This window comes from Sorghum bicolor, chromosome 1 (assembly GCF_000003195.3).
Source record: "Sorghum bicolor cultivar BTx623 chromosome 1, Sorghum_bicolor_NCBIv3, whole genome shotgun sequence".
Classification (NCBI taxonomy): Eukaryota; Viridiplantae; Streptophyta; class Magnoliopsida; order Poales; family Poaceae; genus Sorghum; species Sorghum bicolor.
This window is the reverse complement of record NC_012870.2, coordinates 3,358,712-3,377,038: the sequence shown is the minus strand read 5'-3', so window position 1 is coordinate 3,377,038 and position 18,327 is coordinate 3,358,712. Positions and strand designations below refer to the sequence as shown.

Genomic DNA, 18,327 nt, shown 5'->3' with positions numbered 1-18,327 from the left:
ACCCTGAGGTGCCGGTCTCCATCCGATCCGCCTGGACTACGGCGAGCGCCAGCGAGACGCGCGGCCGGGCATCTCGCCGTCGCCGACGTTACAGCCACGAAAGGTGCCGGGCCGATTCCCCTGTCGACGCGGCGCGGAGACCCATCGCCCACCGGTCAATCACACACACCTGTCGTCTCGTCCCTTTTACGATTCTTTTCGATCTTACTGTACCTTGGATCGATCCCCTCTTCAAAAATTGCATGGCCCCAAAATCCAAATCGAGGTGGCCTTGTCATGAGGAAAAGGGCAAATCGATCGATCGAGGCCTCGAGTGTGTGTAGTGACAGGCCGACGTGCCGAGCAGGGCGATGGGTCGCCGTCCTTTCCTCAAGTCGCCATGCCGTTCTTCGTCGTTCGGCCGCGATGATGTGCGACTGCTAATGCGATGTACAGTGTACTCGTACACCTATGTATGGTCGTTCCTGGAGAAAACAGGCATGGACAGTAGCTTCTGATCATGATGCAGGATGATCAGAAGAAGCTAATGTGCAGTGCTACAGTACCAATCATGGCGAATTGGCGATGGCTATATACAGACAGACAGATCGGAGAAGCAAAACCGCAAGAAAAAAACCTTCACGTTCATTTCAAAGAAAAACCTTCACCCACTGCAGCGATGCAATGTGGCCGTATTCTATTTCCTGAACAAGTAACAAACAGCTCTTAGTTGCAGTGTTGTGGTTTCTGAATGTAATGGAGTACTGTATGTTTGCAGGGTTAAGCAAACAGTTCGTTCAAGCACCACCATATGGATCGATATATAGTACAAGCCAGCAAAAAAAAAAAGGAGAAGAACGGCCACCCTGTGATGGATCACAGGCATCACAGGGAACCAGCAGGCAGTACGTATACAGCTTACAATTTTTCTTTTTTACAGTTAGGTTCTCGGATGCAGCGTCGAGCGTACATCGATCACGCAGGGACACAGAGAGAGCTAGCTATGGTCGTAGCTTTAGGCAGCAGCAGTAGCAGCAGCACTGGGGATCGGAGGTGCCAGGGATAGATCGGCCGGCTAGAAGAAGGAGCGCTTGGTGGGCACCCTGCCGACGGCCTTCATGAAGTTGGCGAGCTCCAGCACCTTGGCCAATTTCAGGCCTCGCTTGGCCTCCGCTGACGCCCGCTTCTCCTCCGCCTTGCGCCGCGCCTTGGCGATGTCGTTCTGCGTCTTCTCCACCGCCTTGGCGCGCTGCTCGTCCAGCTTCCTCTGCAACCAACGAATCAAGGAATATAATCATATATCCAGTCAAAAACACAGCACGCATCTTTCTTTTGTAATTAATTAGTAGGGCCAGTCCAAACTGGAAACAGATTGACACGCGATGCAGCTGTTGATAGGGTGCTCAGGAACTCAGGATGAACATCGGGCACGCAAATAATAAAACTTACGAAACCTGACTAAAGGTAGTTTTTCTTTCCTGGTACAAATTAGTTGCAAGAAGATATTGTTTTTTTAACATGCATGAAGCAAGAGGAAGATTGAACCCATTGTTCTCCTGCAACAGGACTGAATATCCAGAGCTACTCTGAAGACACATAATATGACCCCTCTGTTTCAATTTGTTCATCAGAAATCACGCGGATCCTAGCTAATTTCATTGGTAGCCAGCTGAAATTCATATTGATTTCTGGAAGACCACAAGCATGGTTGCCAATTTAGCACATGTGCTTGTCATGTTTTACTTTTTTTTTGGCGGGGGGGGGGGGGGGGGGGGGGGGTTGGGTGGGGGAGACTTAGATTCGCACAATTTAGAAAGCAAAGACCATCGACTGCATGTGTTCATCAGAAATTGAGGAACCGTTAGCATCTCCTATATGCGTTTTCAAACTTTGAAATCATGGTTTGAGTGAGGAAAATAAATTAAAAAGGGGGATTGTTTTAAATTTGAGTACCTCGATCTTCTTGAGCCATGCGGAGGCCTTCTCCACCTGCTCGGTCTCCCAGCCGTTGATGACCACCTCCTCCCTCTTGAAGCGGTTGTTGATCTTGGCCACCTCGTTCGTCTGCCACGCCGACACCTTGGTCTCCACCTCCTCCTTCTTCACCTGGCTGGCCTCCACGTGCGCGGGCGGCTGCTGCGGCGTCGGCGTCGGCGCCGGCACGACCTCCAGCCCGGAGGCGGAGGCGGCGGCGGACGCCCTGGACCTGGCGGGCGTGGCGATGGGGTGGCTGTCGGGGACGATAGCCAGCGGGTTGGTCTCCTCCAGCTCGTCCTCGCCGATGCTGGTGAGCTGGTCGCCGTCGTACCCGCCGTTACCGTTGGCGCCGCCGCCTGTCTGCATGGTCGCCCCGGCGGCGACCATGGCCGTGAACTCGCGGCTCATCGTCATGAACTGCTCCTCGGACGAGAAGGAGCGGTGGCTGGCGGTGTCCCAGGACCTGGTGCGCGCGGGGGGCGTCGGCACGTCGGGCGTCAGAGGGTGGATGTCGCGGAACGTCGTGACCTCGACATCGTGGACGTCGCCGTCGCCGTCGTGGTGGTGGTGGTTCCTGGCCGGGCTCGGCGCCGATGGCACGGGCGGTGGCGCTGCTTCTACTTCCGGCGGTGGTGATGGCGGTGCCTGCTGCTCATGCAACATGTGGTGGTGGTGGTCGTCGCCGGCGGCGGGGAGCTATAGCTAGCTGCCCGTGCTAGGCTCCACCATGCATGTGGTGCTGGTGCGTGCGTGCGTGCGAGCGTGCCAGTGCCTGCCTGTGCGTGGCTCGGCTCGGTGCGGACCACGGAGTTTATCAAGGAGAGGAGGATGGGATGGGCAGGCAACCCGAGAGAGCTGGGTCAAGTGATGGCCATGGCTGATGGGATGGATGGGGTCCGGCAGGCTCGTCCACTGGCGCGCGCGGGTGACACGTAGCTGTCGGGGGGAATCGCCCAAGTTTCCTTGCGGTTCCGGTGCATGCATGCACTGCAGTCATCACAGCGGCGTGGGTGTTGGTGTTCCAGCTGCCTGCCTGACTTCCCGTGCACCTGGAGATTGGGAACTAGTGCAAATGGGAGCTTGTTTAATCCCGTCCACAGATTGCCCGAATGTTTCTTGACACTGCCAGTTTGCAAGTTGCGGCACTTTTGACTGTGTGTGATTCTGATCAAGGCTTTAGTAGAAGTACGCTGTTAATGAAAAGTTTAGTGTTGTTAGTTACTGTCTAACTGACAGTGGCGCGTCACAGTGCGTTGATGGGCTTCTTTTACTAGCTGTTGGATGGATAAAGATCCTTCTATAAGAAGAAGATGATGGCTGGGAGAAGAATCTCTCATCGAGAAACTTCTCTTTGTCTGTTTTCCCCCTCCAGCTTTATTGTCGTGTACCTAAGGCTGTCTGATACCTATTTAGGAATCTAAACCCAAGTTTGGGTCTTCAACACAATACGTATACCCTCCAACAGATTACCCATACAGAAGACTTATTTTGGGTATTAGGAGAGGCATAACCCAAATTTGGGTATCCTCTCTCCTTAAGACCTATTTGCAGAGAGTGTTGTCTTTTAGGTCTTGTTGTTGGAGAAGACTAAAAATAGGTATGGAACTTTTTACCTGTAGCGCTACCCAAAGAACAAATAGGTATTATATTTTGGGTAACAATTGTTGGAGATAGTCTAAGCGTTGAACTGAAGCTTCCAAGCACTACTAGTAGTAGCACGTAGTTACGGCTTGTACAAAGCAGCCTTTGCGAATGAGCCCAATTCACAACAAGAAAAGGCTGCCGTTATCTACTGCCGTTTTTTGTTTTCTAACTTTGAAACATTGACAAGTTTGGCTACCGAAAAATGCATGGTACATGGAAAAAAAAACAGACGGAATTGTACCGCGCTATCACGCTCCCCAGCGTTCACGGAGCTTTTATTTGGGAATTGTATAACCACGTAGCGAAAGTAGGTATAGGTGCTGGTGTGTCGATTAGCTACTAGTGTTGTTGCTTTATTATCTGCATTATTATCGCGCAATCGAGACGGAGCACTACGAGAGAAGAGAAGGAAAAAAAAAAGATAGCAGAAAGCCCAATCCACGCACGTCTTTTGAATCCCCCCTTCCTTATCATAATCTTGTACGTACGTATGGAGTGGACCAACAACAGCGACCAAAAGCCAACGGGATTATATACTCTAATAATTCATTCACGGTTGTTTATGTATCATGCTGACAAATAAAATTCATAAAATATATTAGCAGTAGTACTACCCAGAAATGATCATCATCACGAGGCGTTTAATTCGCGGGCAAGTATGCTGTGCTCCGCGCGAGGTGGCAGCGGGCGATTGGGATGGCTGATGATAGGGGGCGCGGTACAGCCAGGCCAGGCCAGGCCAGGCCCAGGTCGTGGCGCGCCGTCGCTCTCGCTCTTTCCACCGGGGTATGCGATAAGAACCCTGGGCCCGGGGCCCTCTCGTGCCCCGCCGAGAAATTTTTTGACGTGCGGGGTCGCGCGGGCGGCGCGGCCAACGCGCGGCGCGCACGCGGCCCGCGCGTCGCTCGCCAGCCGCGTCGCTTTCCTCCCTCCTCCGTCCTTCGTCCCTCGTCGCGGACGGACGCAGCGCAGCCGCGCCCGGGACGCGACGTCTCTGTCGTGCGCGAGGGCGCGCCGAGGGGGGTTTCGGCGTTTGCTCCTCCGCCCGCGCGCGCCCCTACCCAGCGGGCGGCGGGTGGCACGTGTGCGACGGCCGCGGGGTTGCTTGTGCGCGACGGCCGCCGGACGTGTAGGTGACGTGGTCCACCGGCTGTCGCGCTCGACCGCGCGGGCTGACGCAGCACGGATGGACGATGGGTGCAGACGTGGTGCAGTGCCAGTGCCGGGCTAGCTGGTTTACGGTGGCTAGAGGCGGCAGAGCGGGGCTAAAATATTTGTGCGTGCGTGCGACATTCCTGCGCGAGGACATCGATTGGCACAGGCTGCATGGCCTTTGGGTACAACAAAAGATGAAACAAATGGGTTGATTTCGCCAGAGATGTTGCAGTCAGAGAGAGCGACCTTGGATCGCTCAGGTGCTGCCATGTATGCATGCTATCGATCTATTTTAATTAATTAATTAGCTGGTAACAGCTTGGCAAACGTAAAGCAGCACACCAAGAAACTAGTCGTTTTGTATTTTTCTGTAACTACTACTCCATATACAATGAGGGGTTACTGGTGCCGGTTGGTTAGCTCTCGGTTTCAAGCTTGGCACCCAGCGTTCTTCCGAGTCATACGTGTCACGGCACATCGTGTACTACACCATGAAAAGGGCTTGACAAAAAGACTGTCGAACCCTTCGCAAAAAACAAACAAACAAATAAATAAATGTCCAACTCACCGAAAATAATAATCCAAATTGTACTCGAAAAAATCCAAAACTAAAAGTAGCTAATTCTGAATAAAATCCAATTATTTTGCCTCTGCTCATTAGTTAATTATAAATACGTCAATTCTGAAAAAAAAACTAAAAAAAAAACAATTCACTCATTGTTCACCCCTGGTCCGGTCATGAACGAATGGAGAGGCTAGCTACCTAGCCAAACGAATCGAAAACTCTCTGTGCAAAGCAAAAGTGATCGAGCCAGTTAAAGTACAGGTGTCCGACTCAATACTACAAGTGCTCATTAGTCATAGAAGCTAGCTGCACGATGTGTGCGCACATAGGTAGTAAAATGCTTTTTTTTATTAAAAAAAGTTAAAGATGATTCCGCCACATATATATAGAACCACGAATCAAGCCAATGCCTTGCTTGGAGGCTTGGAGCTAGCTTTACCACCTAACCAATCATTGTACCGGCTCAACGTCTATACACTATATATATATATATATATATATATATATATATATATATATATATATATATATATATACTTATTTTTAATTTCTCTTATTATTATTATTACTTTTGTTTATTATATTCTTTTTTTTCTATTAGAGGCTGGAACACATGCATGCTGAGGGATTGTTCACTTGAGATTGGTGGGTGACTCATGACATGATGGCGGCCGACGGATTAGGGAACACCACTGAGAGGAAGAAACTGCAAAATAAAAAGAAAAAGGTACGTTATGGCGAAAACAAGTGCGCGGCGCTCGGATGACAAATCATGCTCCACGTTAGTGCTAAGCCCGCCATCGTCGATCTCTTTGCATGCCTTTGCTTCTTCTTCTTTTTTCCCTTTCCGGATTTCATAAATAAATGAGACTTTACCTCCCAAAAGCAATGGTTAGTTTAAGCGCCGCACGATCGCCCGAAATGAGTGGCCTGGCATGCATGCAGAGCTGCGAGGCAAAATGACCAGCCACAGAAAAAGAAAATGGTACTGTTGCCGTGCATGCATCCCTATCTGTCGTGACTCACTGAACGTTCCTGCTGCTGAAGCTGAAACCATTTCGCATACCGTTTCACACACATGCAAGTCGTGCATGCATATAGCTAGCTCATGAGGATTGAAGCGTCCCCTCCGGCTCCGGCTACGGATGGGCGCCGGTGCCCCCGTCGGCGGGACACTAGTACGTGTCATCTAACAGGGTTTAGGGTCTTGTTTAGTTGGTAAAAAATTTGGGTTTGCATACTGTAACACTTTCATTTATATTTAACAATTATTGTTTAATCATAGACTACTTAAACTTAAAAGATTTTGTCTAATAAATTATATATAAATTATGTAATTAGTTATTTTTTATCTATATTTAATACTCTATGCACGCGTCTAAAGATTCGATGTGATGAGAAATTTTAAAAAAAATGGAAATTTTGAAAACTAAGGCCTTGTTTAGATGCACCTAAAAACCCAAAATTTTATAAAATTCTCCATCACATCGAATCTTACGGCACATGCATGAAACATTAAATATAGATAAAAAAGATAACTAATTGTACAGTTTACCTGTAAATCACGAGATGAATCTTTTAAGCCTAATTACTCCATGATTAGACAATATTTGTCAAATAAAAATGAAACTACTTCAATGTCAAAATCTAAAAAAAAATGAATCTAAAGAAGCCCTAAACAAGACCTTTAACTGCGGATGGTAAAACCGTCGTCCCATCAGCAATCAATAACCTCGACGCTGACAGAAATATAGTACACTGTATCTCGTCATCGTCATCATAAGGTACGGTTAGGGATAAAAACGGATGGGATACGGATGATATCATATTTGTTTTCATATTTCTGGTCGGATTTGGATTCGAATACGGATAATGTCAACCATATAAGATAAGATATGATTAGATGTCGACATCACAAATATATGATTTAAGTATTTGAATACGGATACGGTATCGGATGTTGAATATTCGGACTCGCTGGACAGATCTAAACCTCTCTAAACAAATTCGGTTTACCATTTTCATCCCTAAGTACGGTCACAGCCATGATGACTGTGCTTAGTCGGTTCCTGTGGCTTGATTGCCGATCGATCTGCATGGTGCCACGGCGTCGGCTGGAGGGGATGACGACCGCGCCATCAGAGGTCTTGCCTCTTTGGTGTGCACTAGTCTCTCATATCACTGCTGCATACTCTCTCCATCTCAAATGGTTAGTCATTTTAACAATTTTGGAGAGTCAAAACATCTCAAGTTTGATTAAAATTATAAAAAAATTTTAAAGTTTGATGAATGGTCAAACATGAATCGTAGTAGTCAAAAAAATACATTTATTTGTGTGACGGAGAGAGTATACTATAAAAATATAATTAATAAAGAACCTAATGATAAATTTGGTTAAACTTAAGATGCTTTGACTCTTTAAGTTTTTTGAAATGACTTAAAATTTGAAATGGATGGAGTACTACTCTTGTCTCTTGCTATAGAGCCTAGAGATCGATCACAAATTCACAATATAGACGTAGGTTTAATGGATTAGAGTTTGCATATTTGATCCTCTCGAGTTTGCAAGGAATCCCCTAATCCTGTGTGGAAATGATAAAGGACCGGAAATGCAGTCGATGAAGCCCGTGCAATGCAAAGCTGGGCTAAGAAGACTGAACTCGAGACAAATTCAAGCTGGATTGTGATTGGGCCTCTCCCTACTAACTCTGATGGGCTCAGCTCAAGTGTTTAAACAACGGCATTCCGATGTCCGATCGGTGTCTGTCATAATTCATAATTGAAAAAAAGGAAAATTCTTGCCCAGTTTGTTTTTCGATACGAGGGATCTTCTCCATTTCTATTTCATCAACGGAAATACAGTTCAAACATATCCAGAGCTACCCACGAGGACTAGCAATCGTACTACCAGCTGCCACCACAAGACCACTGGGCACAGGAAACCCAACAAAAAAAATTACAGCAAGAGAAAATCAAACATCCGACTCCTCCAACAGAACAGAGGACAGCAAAATAACAGCAGCAGCAACTCCTCAGAGCACTCAATTGTCTTCAGCATCTTCATCTTTGTCCTTCAACACATCTTGATCTTTGGGAGTCATTGCTATACCCATAAGTGGTAATGCAATCTTCAGCATTGTCTCTGCACCGGCAAATAATTCTTCTTTATCTAGGTCTTCAAATAGTCCTGCCCAATAAGAGATAAGCGAACAAGCATAACATATAATGGTGATAGGACTTGTTACATTTTTTCCTTGAAAACAAATCTTGTTTCGCGTTTTCCAAATTGCCCAACATATGGCTGCAATACCAATTGCATGAAACCTTTATCTAAAAGGAAGCCACTTCTCACACCACGACCAACACTGATTAAAATTTCTAGAGACATTTGATGCCCCAAGGGAGAAACCAACAATCCCCCACACAGCTTTAGCCATAGAACACTGAAAAAGAAGATGGGTAATAGACTCATTCTGATCGCGGAAAAGACAAGCGAAATCACCGGTCCATTTTCTACGAATCAAATTATCTCGTTAGAATAGCATTCTTGCCCAGTTAGACGGGCAATTTGAGCATTTATGTGGCGAAATATATCTGTGTGCTTTATTCTTAACAACAAAACAGCAGCAGTGCATGCTTTATTACTAGACTAGACCATGCGTTCGATCTAACGATCATGAATTACAAAAGCAAATAATGAATCAAAGGCAAAGAGTGCCACATTTACAACTACTTCTTGTCTTGAGCTAATCCTAATAGGAAAAAAAGTCTACATCACCCCCTGAATTATGAGTGGTGTCTACTTTAATCCCCGAACTATGAAATAGTCTAATTTACCCCCAAAACCATCCAAAACCGCTCAAATCACCCCCGGGCGGTTTTTTATGGCGGTTTTGCTACAGTACCGTGGTTTTGACTTTTTCTTTTTTTCCTATTTGTTTTCATATAATCTTTAAAAAATTATAGTAAATCACAGAAAAATCATAAAATAGAAAATCAAATTTTGTTGGACTCCGCATGAGTAGATCTACGCAATGAATATATAATATGATATATTTTAATACAGATTTTTTCTGTAGCTTCAAATTAGTTAGAAAAAATTAATTTTTATCTGTAATTAATTGGAATAATTCATAGCTGTAGCTTTTGTGGTCCAATTGTGGTGAACTTTTTATGGTGGACTAATTATTCTATGCTTGAACTATAGTAAATATTTAATACTCATCGGATCATGTATAACTAAGTTTATTCAGGTTTATTTAGGTTTATGCTTGTTAAATATAAATAAATCTATAACTAAGTTATACATGATCCGATGAGTATGAAATATTTAATATAGTTCAAGCATAGAATAATTAGTCTACCATAAAAATTTCACCACAATTGAACCACAAAAGCTGCAGCTATGACTTATTCCAGTTAATTACAGATAAAATTTGATTTTTCTAACTAATTTAAAGCTACAGAAAAAATTTGTACCAAAGTATACCATATTATATATTCATTGCGTAGATCTACTCATGTGGAGTCCAACAAAATTAGTTTTTCTATTTTATGTTTTTTTTATGATTTACTATGATTTTTCAAAGATTATATAAAAACAAATAGGGAAAAAGAAAAAGTCAAAACCACGGTTGCTGTAGCAAAACCATGGTTACTGTAGCAAAACCGTCATCAAAAACCATTTAGGGGGGTGATTTGAACGGTTTGGATAGTTCATGGATAAATTAGACTGTTTCATAGTTCGGGAGGTAAATTAGACACCACCCCATAGTTCAGAGAGTGATGTAGACTTTTTCCAATCCTAATATGTTGTATCATCTCCAAAACTGGCGTCTAGCTAGAGCTAGAGATCGCAGATGAAGTCCTCCTCTTCCTCTTCCATGATAGCAGGACCAAGCTCCACGAGGGCCTCCAAGATAGCGTAATCCATCGGCGGACACGCCAGTCCGCTGCGCATGTCGTCGTCGTCGTCGTCTTCATCGTCGTCGGTGAGTGTCCGTGGACTTGGCATGCTGCTATAACCACCGGGCATTGAAGAACCCATCATTAACTCTTCAAGGGTGAACTCGATCTCGTCGTCGTCGTCTGCCGGCACAACTTTCTGTTCTGACATCTGGACGCAGGAGACGGCGGCGTCTTCCGGCTGAGCAACGCATGGCGGAGGCGCAGCACCAGCGAGCGACGACGAACCCCTGAACTCCTCGAATCTTATCTCCATCACGTCGTCTTCGTCCTTCGTCTGATGAGGAGCGCATGAAGGAATCGGCTGGTCTTCTTGGAGAAGGTAGTCTAGGGCCGTCGTCTCGTCGTGACCAGTCGCCGACGACTCCCAAAATCGCGTAAGCTCGTTCATGGCGTCTTCTTGGATCCGTGGTTGGCCTTCATCGGCCACCTGATCTGTTTTCCGTGTGCATTGGCCCGCCGACGCCGCAGACTCGCCGCCTCCCGACTTGTGCTCTGTTTCTTGGTTCGCCGGCGCCGCCGCGGAGTAGTCTGTCTCTGTAAGGTCCTTGTGCAGCAGGTTGCCAGCCAAAAACATGTGCTCTGTGTCTTGATACGCCGGCGCCGCCGCGTCCTCATGCGTTCGCTTGCATGGCCGCTGCATCTGTTCGACGACGTCCGCCGCCTTCCTCTTCCGCGAGAGCGACACGTCCGATCCAGGGCCTCGTGGTGATTTGTAGACCTTGCACAGGACGACCATGCCGCCGCCGCCGCCGCGGTCTTCCTCGATGGCGTACTCGACCATGAGCCATCCCGGCTTGACGACCGACCTCGACGGCGTCACCTCCTCGTACGACAGCTTCTGAAAGAAGCCGCCAGCGGTTCCGGGCACCGTCTTCTTCCTCCCCTCCGTGTGCCACGCCCCCTTCTTCCTGCCGTCGACGCCGAGGACGGTTCGCGCCCGGTTCCGGAGCCGAGATCCGCTGCCGCTGCCGACGTAGCGCTTCGGGCTGAAGAAGAACCAGACTCCCTTGTCTGCACCGCCGCCGGTGCCGGTGCCGCTGCCACTGCCACGCGCGGGCTCGTGCTTCCGCACGAGATCGTAGGGGTGGTCGGAGGTCACGTCGGCGTCGTGGATGCAGCCGCTGATGCCTATTACATCTTCGCCGGCGATCTTGGGGCGAAGGTAGGCGTTGATGAGCCTCTGATCGCACGGGCTGAACTCGTAGTACTTCTCGAGGCCCTCCATATGTGAATCAGAGCTAGGGATTAATTGGTGGGCGTACGCAGGAGGTCTCTCGATGGGATCTGAGTGCTGCGTGGCGCGCTCTCCGGCGAGGAGGAGGTTTAATTGGGCGCGAGGAAGCGTAACTACGGATGTGCACCCACCGGTGCCTTTTATTTGATGACGGATGGAGGAAGAAAGGCCGGGAAGGGCAGCCTCTGCCTATAGTAGGAGTCGTTAGGAGTATCCTCCTCCTGCTCGTCGACGAGAAGAGAGCGCGTGGCAGGCACGCAGGTACACACTAGTACACGAGAAACGACATGGGTACGTTGGTTACTGATTTTACTGGGACGGCAACGATCGATGCGGCGGTTATTATCACGCTTGGAACACAGATCGGATTCAACACAGTGAAAACTTAGCGCATGGGCCGGCGAAGCAAGAAAAACAAGACATATATCTACAAGCGACGGTCCTCTAGAAAACGTTGCTTGCGTTGGTTTTGGCATTAGCCCTTAGCTTTTTTTTTTCTTTCTCGATCGAGTTAGCCTGTTTTTTATTAAGAAGATAGGAGGTTACAACTTATTATAAGAGTGTTTTCAAACTTGCTAGAGAGCCATTAGCTAGATCGAAACACTAAACAAGAAAGGTCATTAATATTGTACTATATGGTTGTAGAATTGAGCGACTAAGACGCCCAACCCTGAACCCGGGATTAGTCCTTAGCTGGCTATAGTGTCATGTGATTATTTCTTCGGTAAAGCTACATGCTTCTCTATCAATTTTAGTGTCACCAAACATAAATTGGAGTGAATTTCATCGTCCGTGTGGATATTCAAGTAACTAATTCCATCATCTCTTTAGCTACCAAAGACGTAAGTGAAAATCAAGGTCTTGGTGAAAATCCCTTGCCGACTGTAGGTGGGTTCCAGAAAGATTGGCAAAAAGGGGTAATGTCTGGAAATACATTGTTAGCTCCTTCAACATCCAATACTGCCATACCCCGACCTCCTAGTATGAATACTCTTGCCGCTTCACCATCACCATAGTGCGATCGAAAGAATATGTAGCGAGAATCTTGCTGCGGTTTTGTGCCTCCCGAGAAATAGAAAGGAAGGAGGCAAGCGAGGTTACCTTTTCCAAGCAATGCTCAAAACGTGGAATTGGCGGCGCGTCTTGGGCAGTGGGCGAGTGATCGTGGAGGTGGCGGCGGCGGGCGATAGAGCAACTCTAGGAACTAGCGTGGTGGCGGCACGAGGACAAGGAGGCGCGAGCAAGAGGTGGCGCGCGGTGCGGGCGACGGCAACGTGAGAGGGAGAGAGTGAGGTCTCACGAGGGCGGCGCTAGAGAATGAGGGCGGTTGCTGGAGCCATGGATCACATGCCATAGAGAAAGTCGTGATCAACATATTTGGTCCCACCTGCTGTCACGGAAAGGGATCGCAGGGACCATGGAGGAGGTCCCACCTGCCGGTGCCGAGAGAGATCGCAAGGGTACGCGCGGGATGGACCGACAACATGTGCTAATGATGGATTAACTAGGTTTAATAAATTTATCTCATGGAGTACTAAGGATTTATATAGTTTGTTTTATTATTAATATCTAAACATTCGATATGATAACTGATATGACACCTTAAAACTTACATCATGGATTTAAACAAGGCCGAACCCCTTACATTAAAGACATCATTTCAATCACTTGGACACACACTTCTCTACATGTATCCACTTGGCTCTCTCTTTCTGAACCCACCAAGAAACGTTAGCTTGCGTTGGTTTTGGCCTTAGCTGGTTAATAGTATCATGTGACTATTCCTTCTGTAAAGCTACATGCTTCCCTCTCAGTTTTAGTGTCACGTATATGTTATGTTTTGACAGAAGCTTGCTAATGAATAATCCCAGCCTTGTTCAGTCGTTTCCTGAAAGTTCTGTATCATCATCTGGACTACTTGACCTGAACCATCAGCGGCGGCTAGCTGTTTCTACACTGTACTTGTGCGAAAGGTTTCCCAACCGCAGCGGTTGCAACAATGCTAAAAGCCTAGCTTTACAAGCAGCCAAACATGGTCAAATTTTGTCACGAGGAACCAACAGAAGGCTCAGATTCAGATTCAGTCACATTACTCTTTTTATCCCTCTGGTGCAATACCTGAAGAAAGAATCTACGGGTTTCCGTCTGCGTGCGAGCATGGCCACATGCATGCACACTCCAAGCCAGCCTAACTCTGCCGTGTGTGTGTGATTCTTCAACGGCAACGCAACCCCAGATAGAATAGAATCTAGTTCGTCCCGCGCGCGCATCACAATCCCAGCACCAAGCTGAGCAACTGCGTTGGCTCTAGTCCCCTGCGATCAGAGCTTAAATTCAAGCTGCACAATTGCTTCGACTTCAGTTCAGAGTCGTCCAGGCTGCCGAAGCCTGTCCATCGCGCTTAGCTCTGCCAATGGCATCCAGCGGAAAGCCGACGAAGCTCGCGTTCATGGCGCCCCTACCCCTACCCCTCCTCGCGCTGCTCTTCTTGTCGAGCACCCTCGAGGCAGTAGTAGGCGCCAGCAACGCCAACGACACCTCAGCTGACGGCGCGAGCTACACGTGCAGCTCTGGCAGCAGCAGGTTCCTGGCGTTGCCGTCGTCGTCGTCCCACTCCCACCGGAGCGTGTTCAGCCTCGACCGCTACGGTGCCCGTGGCGACGGGAGGCACGACGACACGCGCGCGCTCGCCGCGGCGTGGAAGGCGGCGTGCGCCTCGCCGCGGCCGGCCGCCGTGCTCGTCCCCAACGGCAGGCGCTACCTGCTCAAGGTCGTCACCCTCCGTGGCCCGTGCAAGTCCACCGTCGCGGTCACCGTGAAAGGCACGCTGGTGGCGTCGCCGAACAGGGCGGACTGGAGCGACAGGGATAGGAGGCTCTGGATCGTGTTCCGGAGCATCAACAAGCTCACTCTCAACGGCGGTGGCGCCATCGACGGCAACGGACACAAGTGGTGGCCGTACTCGTGCAAGATCAACAAGGGCCTGGTAAATTGTGGCGCCGATGCTTTGGTTCATTTCAGTAATTTTTTGACGGGCACGTTTCTGTTGCAAAAAAAAAAAAATGTGTCATGGCCTAGCTGAATCTGCTTCTCTTTTCTTTAGCCTTGCAAGGAGGCTCCAACGGCTTTGTCATTCCACTACTGCACCAATCTGAGGGTGGACAATCTGAAAATTGTGAATAGCCAACAGATCCACATGTCGGTCGAGGATTCCACCAATGTGCAACTGGCGAAGTTGTCCATCACAGCACCTGGCACGAGCCCTAACACTGATGGCATTCACATCACTCGGAGCAAAGATGTGCGGGTCACAAATTGCAAGATCAAGACTGGTAAGTAAAATGTTCAGGATTCTTCGAATCATATATGCCACTATGTCTTCAAACTTTCACTAAACTTAGAACTTTTTTTTTTCTGTTGTATAAATTTTGCAGGGGATGATTGCATATCAATCGAGGACGGGACTCATAAACTTCATGTCTCCAATGTTGTTTGTGGTCCTGGGCACGGGATTAGCATCGGAAGCTTAGGAGATGACAACTCACGAGCCCAGGTCTCTGGTATTACCATAGATTCAGTACAATTACATGGCACAACCAATGGAGCACGGATCAAGACATACCAGGGAGGAAGTGGATACGCCAAGGACATCACATTCCAGAACATGATCATGTACAATGTCAAGAACCCGATAATCATCGACCAAAACTATTGCGACAAGGCTAAGCCATGCAGGGAACAAAGGTCAGCAGTGCAGATTAGCAATGTTGTCTTCAAGAACATTAGAGGGACAACTATTACCAAGGATGCTATCAAGATGCACTGCAGCAAGAATGTTCCATGCCAAGGCATTACACTGCAGAACATTGACCTGAAAATGCAGGGTGGCAAGGGAAACACAGAAAGTACATGCCAGAATGCAAAATGGAGAAAATACGGAAAGGTTGTTCCACAGCCGTGCACCTCCAAAATCATGGGCACATTTGGAGACCTCTTGGAGTTCCTGTTGGCTTCAGACTCGTGGAGTTCCTGGTAATTATAGAAAACCTGCAGTTCGCTGTGCTGGTCAGTGTATTTGTGATTTGGTTCACGTAACACCCATGTATAATTTCCTTAAAAAAAACACACACAACCATGTATAATGTATTTTATAGAAAGCGCAGCAACATCAGCTGCTGATATTTTAGGGGTACATGGCGCTTGAGATTTGAGAATCCAGCTTGGTGGTGATCTGGCTACAACATTTCACGGAATTATATTTTTCTTAGCTCGGACTGGAAGCATCCTGTACTAGCTAGCAATTTAACTTGAGAGAAAACTCAACTTATTTATACATGAAGAGATGAAAATATAATTTATATTTTATTAGGGCTTCAAGTTGGACAACGTAATAAATAAATAAATAAATAGGCAGCATTTAAAACCTTTTTTTCAATTGCTCTTCACAATTCTAAAATCGTGGATAAACAAGCAAAGGAAATAAATTTCGTCTTTAAGAATATACGCTTAGACTCAAGGGGTGTTTGAGACTGCTCCACGAACTCTGCTCCATAAACTCCGTCGTGGAGCAGCTTCACAAAAAACTAGAGTTCGTGGAGTACCTAAAGCCACAACTCCACCCTTTTTTCTCGAACCGAGTGCGTGGAGCTGAAACCGTTTGGCTAAAAAACGTGAAGCGGAGCTGAAAAACGTGGAGCAGAGCGGTCCCAAACACCCTCTCAGTTCACAACTAATGGTGCACAGTAAGGTAGCATATGCCATACACGAAAAAAAAAGTAAACCCATTGGACCAACCAAACCCCAAAAATGTCCTTCCGGTAACCTCACTAACGGTGGATAGAAGTTGTGAACAAACTATGTTTCGATCGAGACTTTTGATACCACAAGAAATTGGCCATCCTCACGTATAGTCACGTAGGCGAAGGTCGATCTTTGGTTCATCAGGCCCAAAAGAAAAAAAGGAAACTCGATGAACCTACTACTACTTCACTGACAGTCTGAAACGCACACAAGACGAAGACGGAAGAAAATGAGGTCCTTCCTGTACACAACAGAATGCGTGCAATGCAACGGTGCTTTTGATCAATCGTGTCAGCTCGCATGTCAGCATGTGCATATCCACTAGCTAGACAGCATACAAGTGTCACCCTCACCTCACCCGCTGTCATTGTCACAGCTTGCACCGGAGCCCAAAGCTGCGCAGCAGCTTGCTCAGGCATCTCTTGGCCCGCGACTCGCGGCGCATGGGCCCGCCGTTCCCGCGTGTCTCTGCCACGCCGCCGCCGCCGCCGGAGAAGATCGCCCGGAGGCGACCGAAGTGCGTGCTTCTCCCCTCGTACGCCACCGCGTCCGGATTCTCCTGAAACCGCCGTGGAAATCAAGGTCATTAACCAAGAGAAGATCATCCTGGTGACACGCGCCCGCGCGCGATCAACTCAGCAGCAGGGGCAGTCCGCACGAACCAGCACGTAGCGTTTCCACTCGGCCTCCTTGGCGACGACGACCCGGCGGCGCGCGTCGTAGGTGAACCGGGGGTGGTCCTTGATCCGGCTGACGGCGTCGAACTCGCGCCGGAGCTCGGCCACCCGCCGCTGCAGCTCCTCGACGGGGAACGCGGACCCCGTGGCCGCGTTGAGCTCGGCGCGGATGGCCGACCAGTCGTCCGCGGTAAGGTCGCTCACGCCGCCGCCGCCGCCGCGCGTGCGCTGTCGTAGCAGCAGCAGGTCCAGGAGCTTGGCGTCGTGCTGGGCCGTCCACACGTCCACGTGCAGCCGCGACAGGATCTTGCGCAGCGACCGCCGCGACACCGGTGGCCTCGTGGTCTTGACGACGGCCTCTTCCTCCCCACCGCCGCCGCCGCCGCCGTGGTCGTCCCCGTCTTCGAAGCGCATCGTCAGCTGCTGGTCAATCATCAGTAGTTGGCTCACGGTCGTGACTGGCTGCTCTGGTTGCGTTTGCACGTTACGCATCTCCTGGCTTCCGTGTGGATGAAATGGTCAGGCAAACGTGAAACTAAGGGGCGGCAAGTCTGAGAGCAGTGAGCGAGCACGTACTGCGAGGCGTCGTCGTCGGCACGGAGGCGGAGGCTGAGGAAGACGACGGAGCCGTGGCCCACGCCGTAGTGCGCGACGGGGAGGCCGTCGTCGTCGAGGTGTCGGCCGGCGAAGAAGAGCCGCTGGGCGCCGACGGCGACGCCCTCGCGGGCCATGACCATGGCCTTGAGCTGCGCCACCGTGGTGGCGCCGCCGTCGACGTCCAGCGCGACCCGGTCCCCGCGGAGCGTCCGCACCATGACCCTCATCGTCGTCGTCGTGGCCACAGGAAGAGCCGGACCGCCGCTCGACGACTCGCGATGTCTACTGCTGGCTGTAGTAGCTCTGTCGTCGGCGCACGGCGGCGGCGGCATGGCAGGTGTCATTCTCTCATCTCATGTCATGCGCGCGGTTGCAGACGACCGGCCGAGGAGGGAATCCAGGGGCCCGTCGGGAGGAAGGAGAGGATCGGCGGGGAGAAAAATAATGGGGACAGACAGATCGGAGGTTGGATCATGGATGGGATGCGTATGCACGAGCACGAAGGGTGTTTGGCTGGCACAGCGGGCACACAGGCAGGCATGCATATGATGGTTGCGCAGGAATAAAGCTAGCTGTTGGATTGGATGAGGCGGCGACGTGAAGAAACGAATTTTGTTCCGCCGTCCGCTCTCAGTCTCCGCTGCAGCGCCGACTCGATTCGGTATATCTGTTTTTTTTTTTTTTTTTATGAATCTGGAGGGGCCTTGGCCCCTGCAGTAACTTTATTTTAA

General features: G+C 49.0%; 3 protein-coding genes across 4 annotated transcripts; 1 reads left to right on the top strand and 2 right to left on the bottom strand.

Moving 5' to 3' along the window:
- LOC8057103 (remorin 4.1) lies at positions 606-2,808 on the bottom strand. The gene is made up of 2 exons (XM_002463641.2): positions 1,933-2,808; positions 606-1,246 (listed from the first exon to the last, which is right to left on the bottom strand). Exons 1-2 carry the CDS (start codon positions 2,617-2,619, stop codon positions 1,055-1,057), a joined length of 879 nt encoding a protein of 292 aa, XP_002463686.1. The 5' UTR covers positions 2,620-2,808; the 3' UTR covers positions 606-1,054.
- On the top strand, positions 13,909-16,466 carry LOC8057102 (polygalacturonase ADPG2). The gene is made up of 3 exons (XM_002466196.2): positions 13,909-14,508; positions 14,626-14,854; positions 14,957-16,466. Exons 1-3 carry the CDS (start codon positions 13,936-13,938, stop codon positions 15,556-15,558), a joined length of 1,404 nt encoding a protein of 467 aa, XP_002466241.2. The 5' UTR covers positions 13,909-13,935; the 3' UTR covers positions 15,559-16,466.
- Positions 15,334-18,246, bottom strand: LOC8081201. 2 transcript variants are annotated; one of them, XM_021450904.1, is made up of 4 exons: positions 17,576-18,246; positions 16,985-17,498; positions 16,676-16,881; positions 15,334-15,569 (listed from the first exon to the last, which is right to left on the bottom strand). In XM_021450904.1, exons 1-3 carry the CDS (start codon positions 17,938-17,940, stop codon positions 16,693-16,695), a joined length of 1,068 nt encoding a protein of 355 aa, XP_021306579.1. In that variant the 5' UTR covers positions 17,941-18,246; the 3' UTR covers positions 15,334-15,569; positions 16,676-16,692. The 2 variants fall into 2 exon arrangements, with proteins under 2 accessions (XP_021306579.1, XP_002463684.1); XM_002463639.2 differs by lacking the exon at positions 15,334-15,569 and having other exon boundaries at positions 16,583-16,881.

Coding starts and splice junctions, on each gene's coding strand:
- LOC8057103 (XM_002463641.2), bottom strand. CDS start 2,619: ATGTTGCATGAGCAGCAGGCACCGCCATCACCACCGCCGGAAGTAGAA. Junction 1,247..1,932: donor CATGGCTCAAGAAGATCGAG/GTACTCAAATTT, acceptor CGTTGGTTGCAG/AGGAAGCTGGACGAGCAGCG.
- LOC8057102 (XM_002466196.2), top strand. CDS start 13,936: ATGGCATCCAGCGGAAAGCCGACGAAGCTCGCGTTCATGGCGCCCCTA. Junction 14,509..14,625: donor GCAAGATCAACAAGGGCCTG/GTAAATTGTGGC, acceptor TCTTTTCTTTAG/CCTTGCAAGGAGGCTCCAAC. Junction 14,855..14,956: donor AAATTGCAAGATCAAGACTG/GTAAGTAAAATG, acceptor TAAATTTTGCAG/GGGATGATTGCATATCAATC.
- LOC8081201 (XM_021450904.1), bottom strand. CDS start 17,940: ATGACACCTGCCATGCCGCCGCCGCCGTGCGCCGACGACAGAGCTACT. Junction 17,499..17,575: donor GCCGACGACGACGCCTCGCA/GTACGTGCTCGC, acceptor TCCACACGGAAG/CCAGGAGATGCGTAACGTGC. Junction 16,882..16,984: donor AGTGGAAACGCTACGTGCTG/GTTCGTGCGGAC, acceptor CGGCGGTTTCAG/GAGAATCCGGACGCGGTGGC.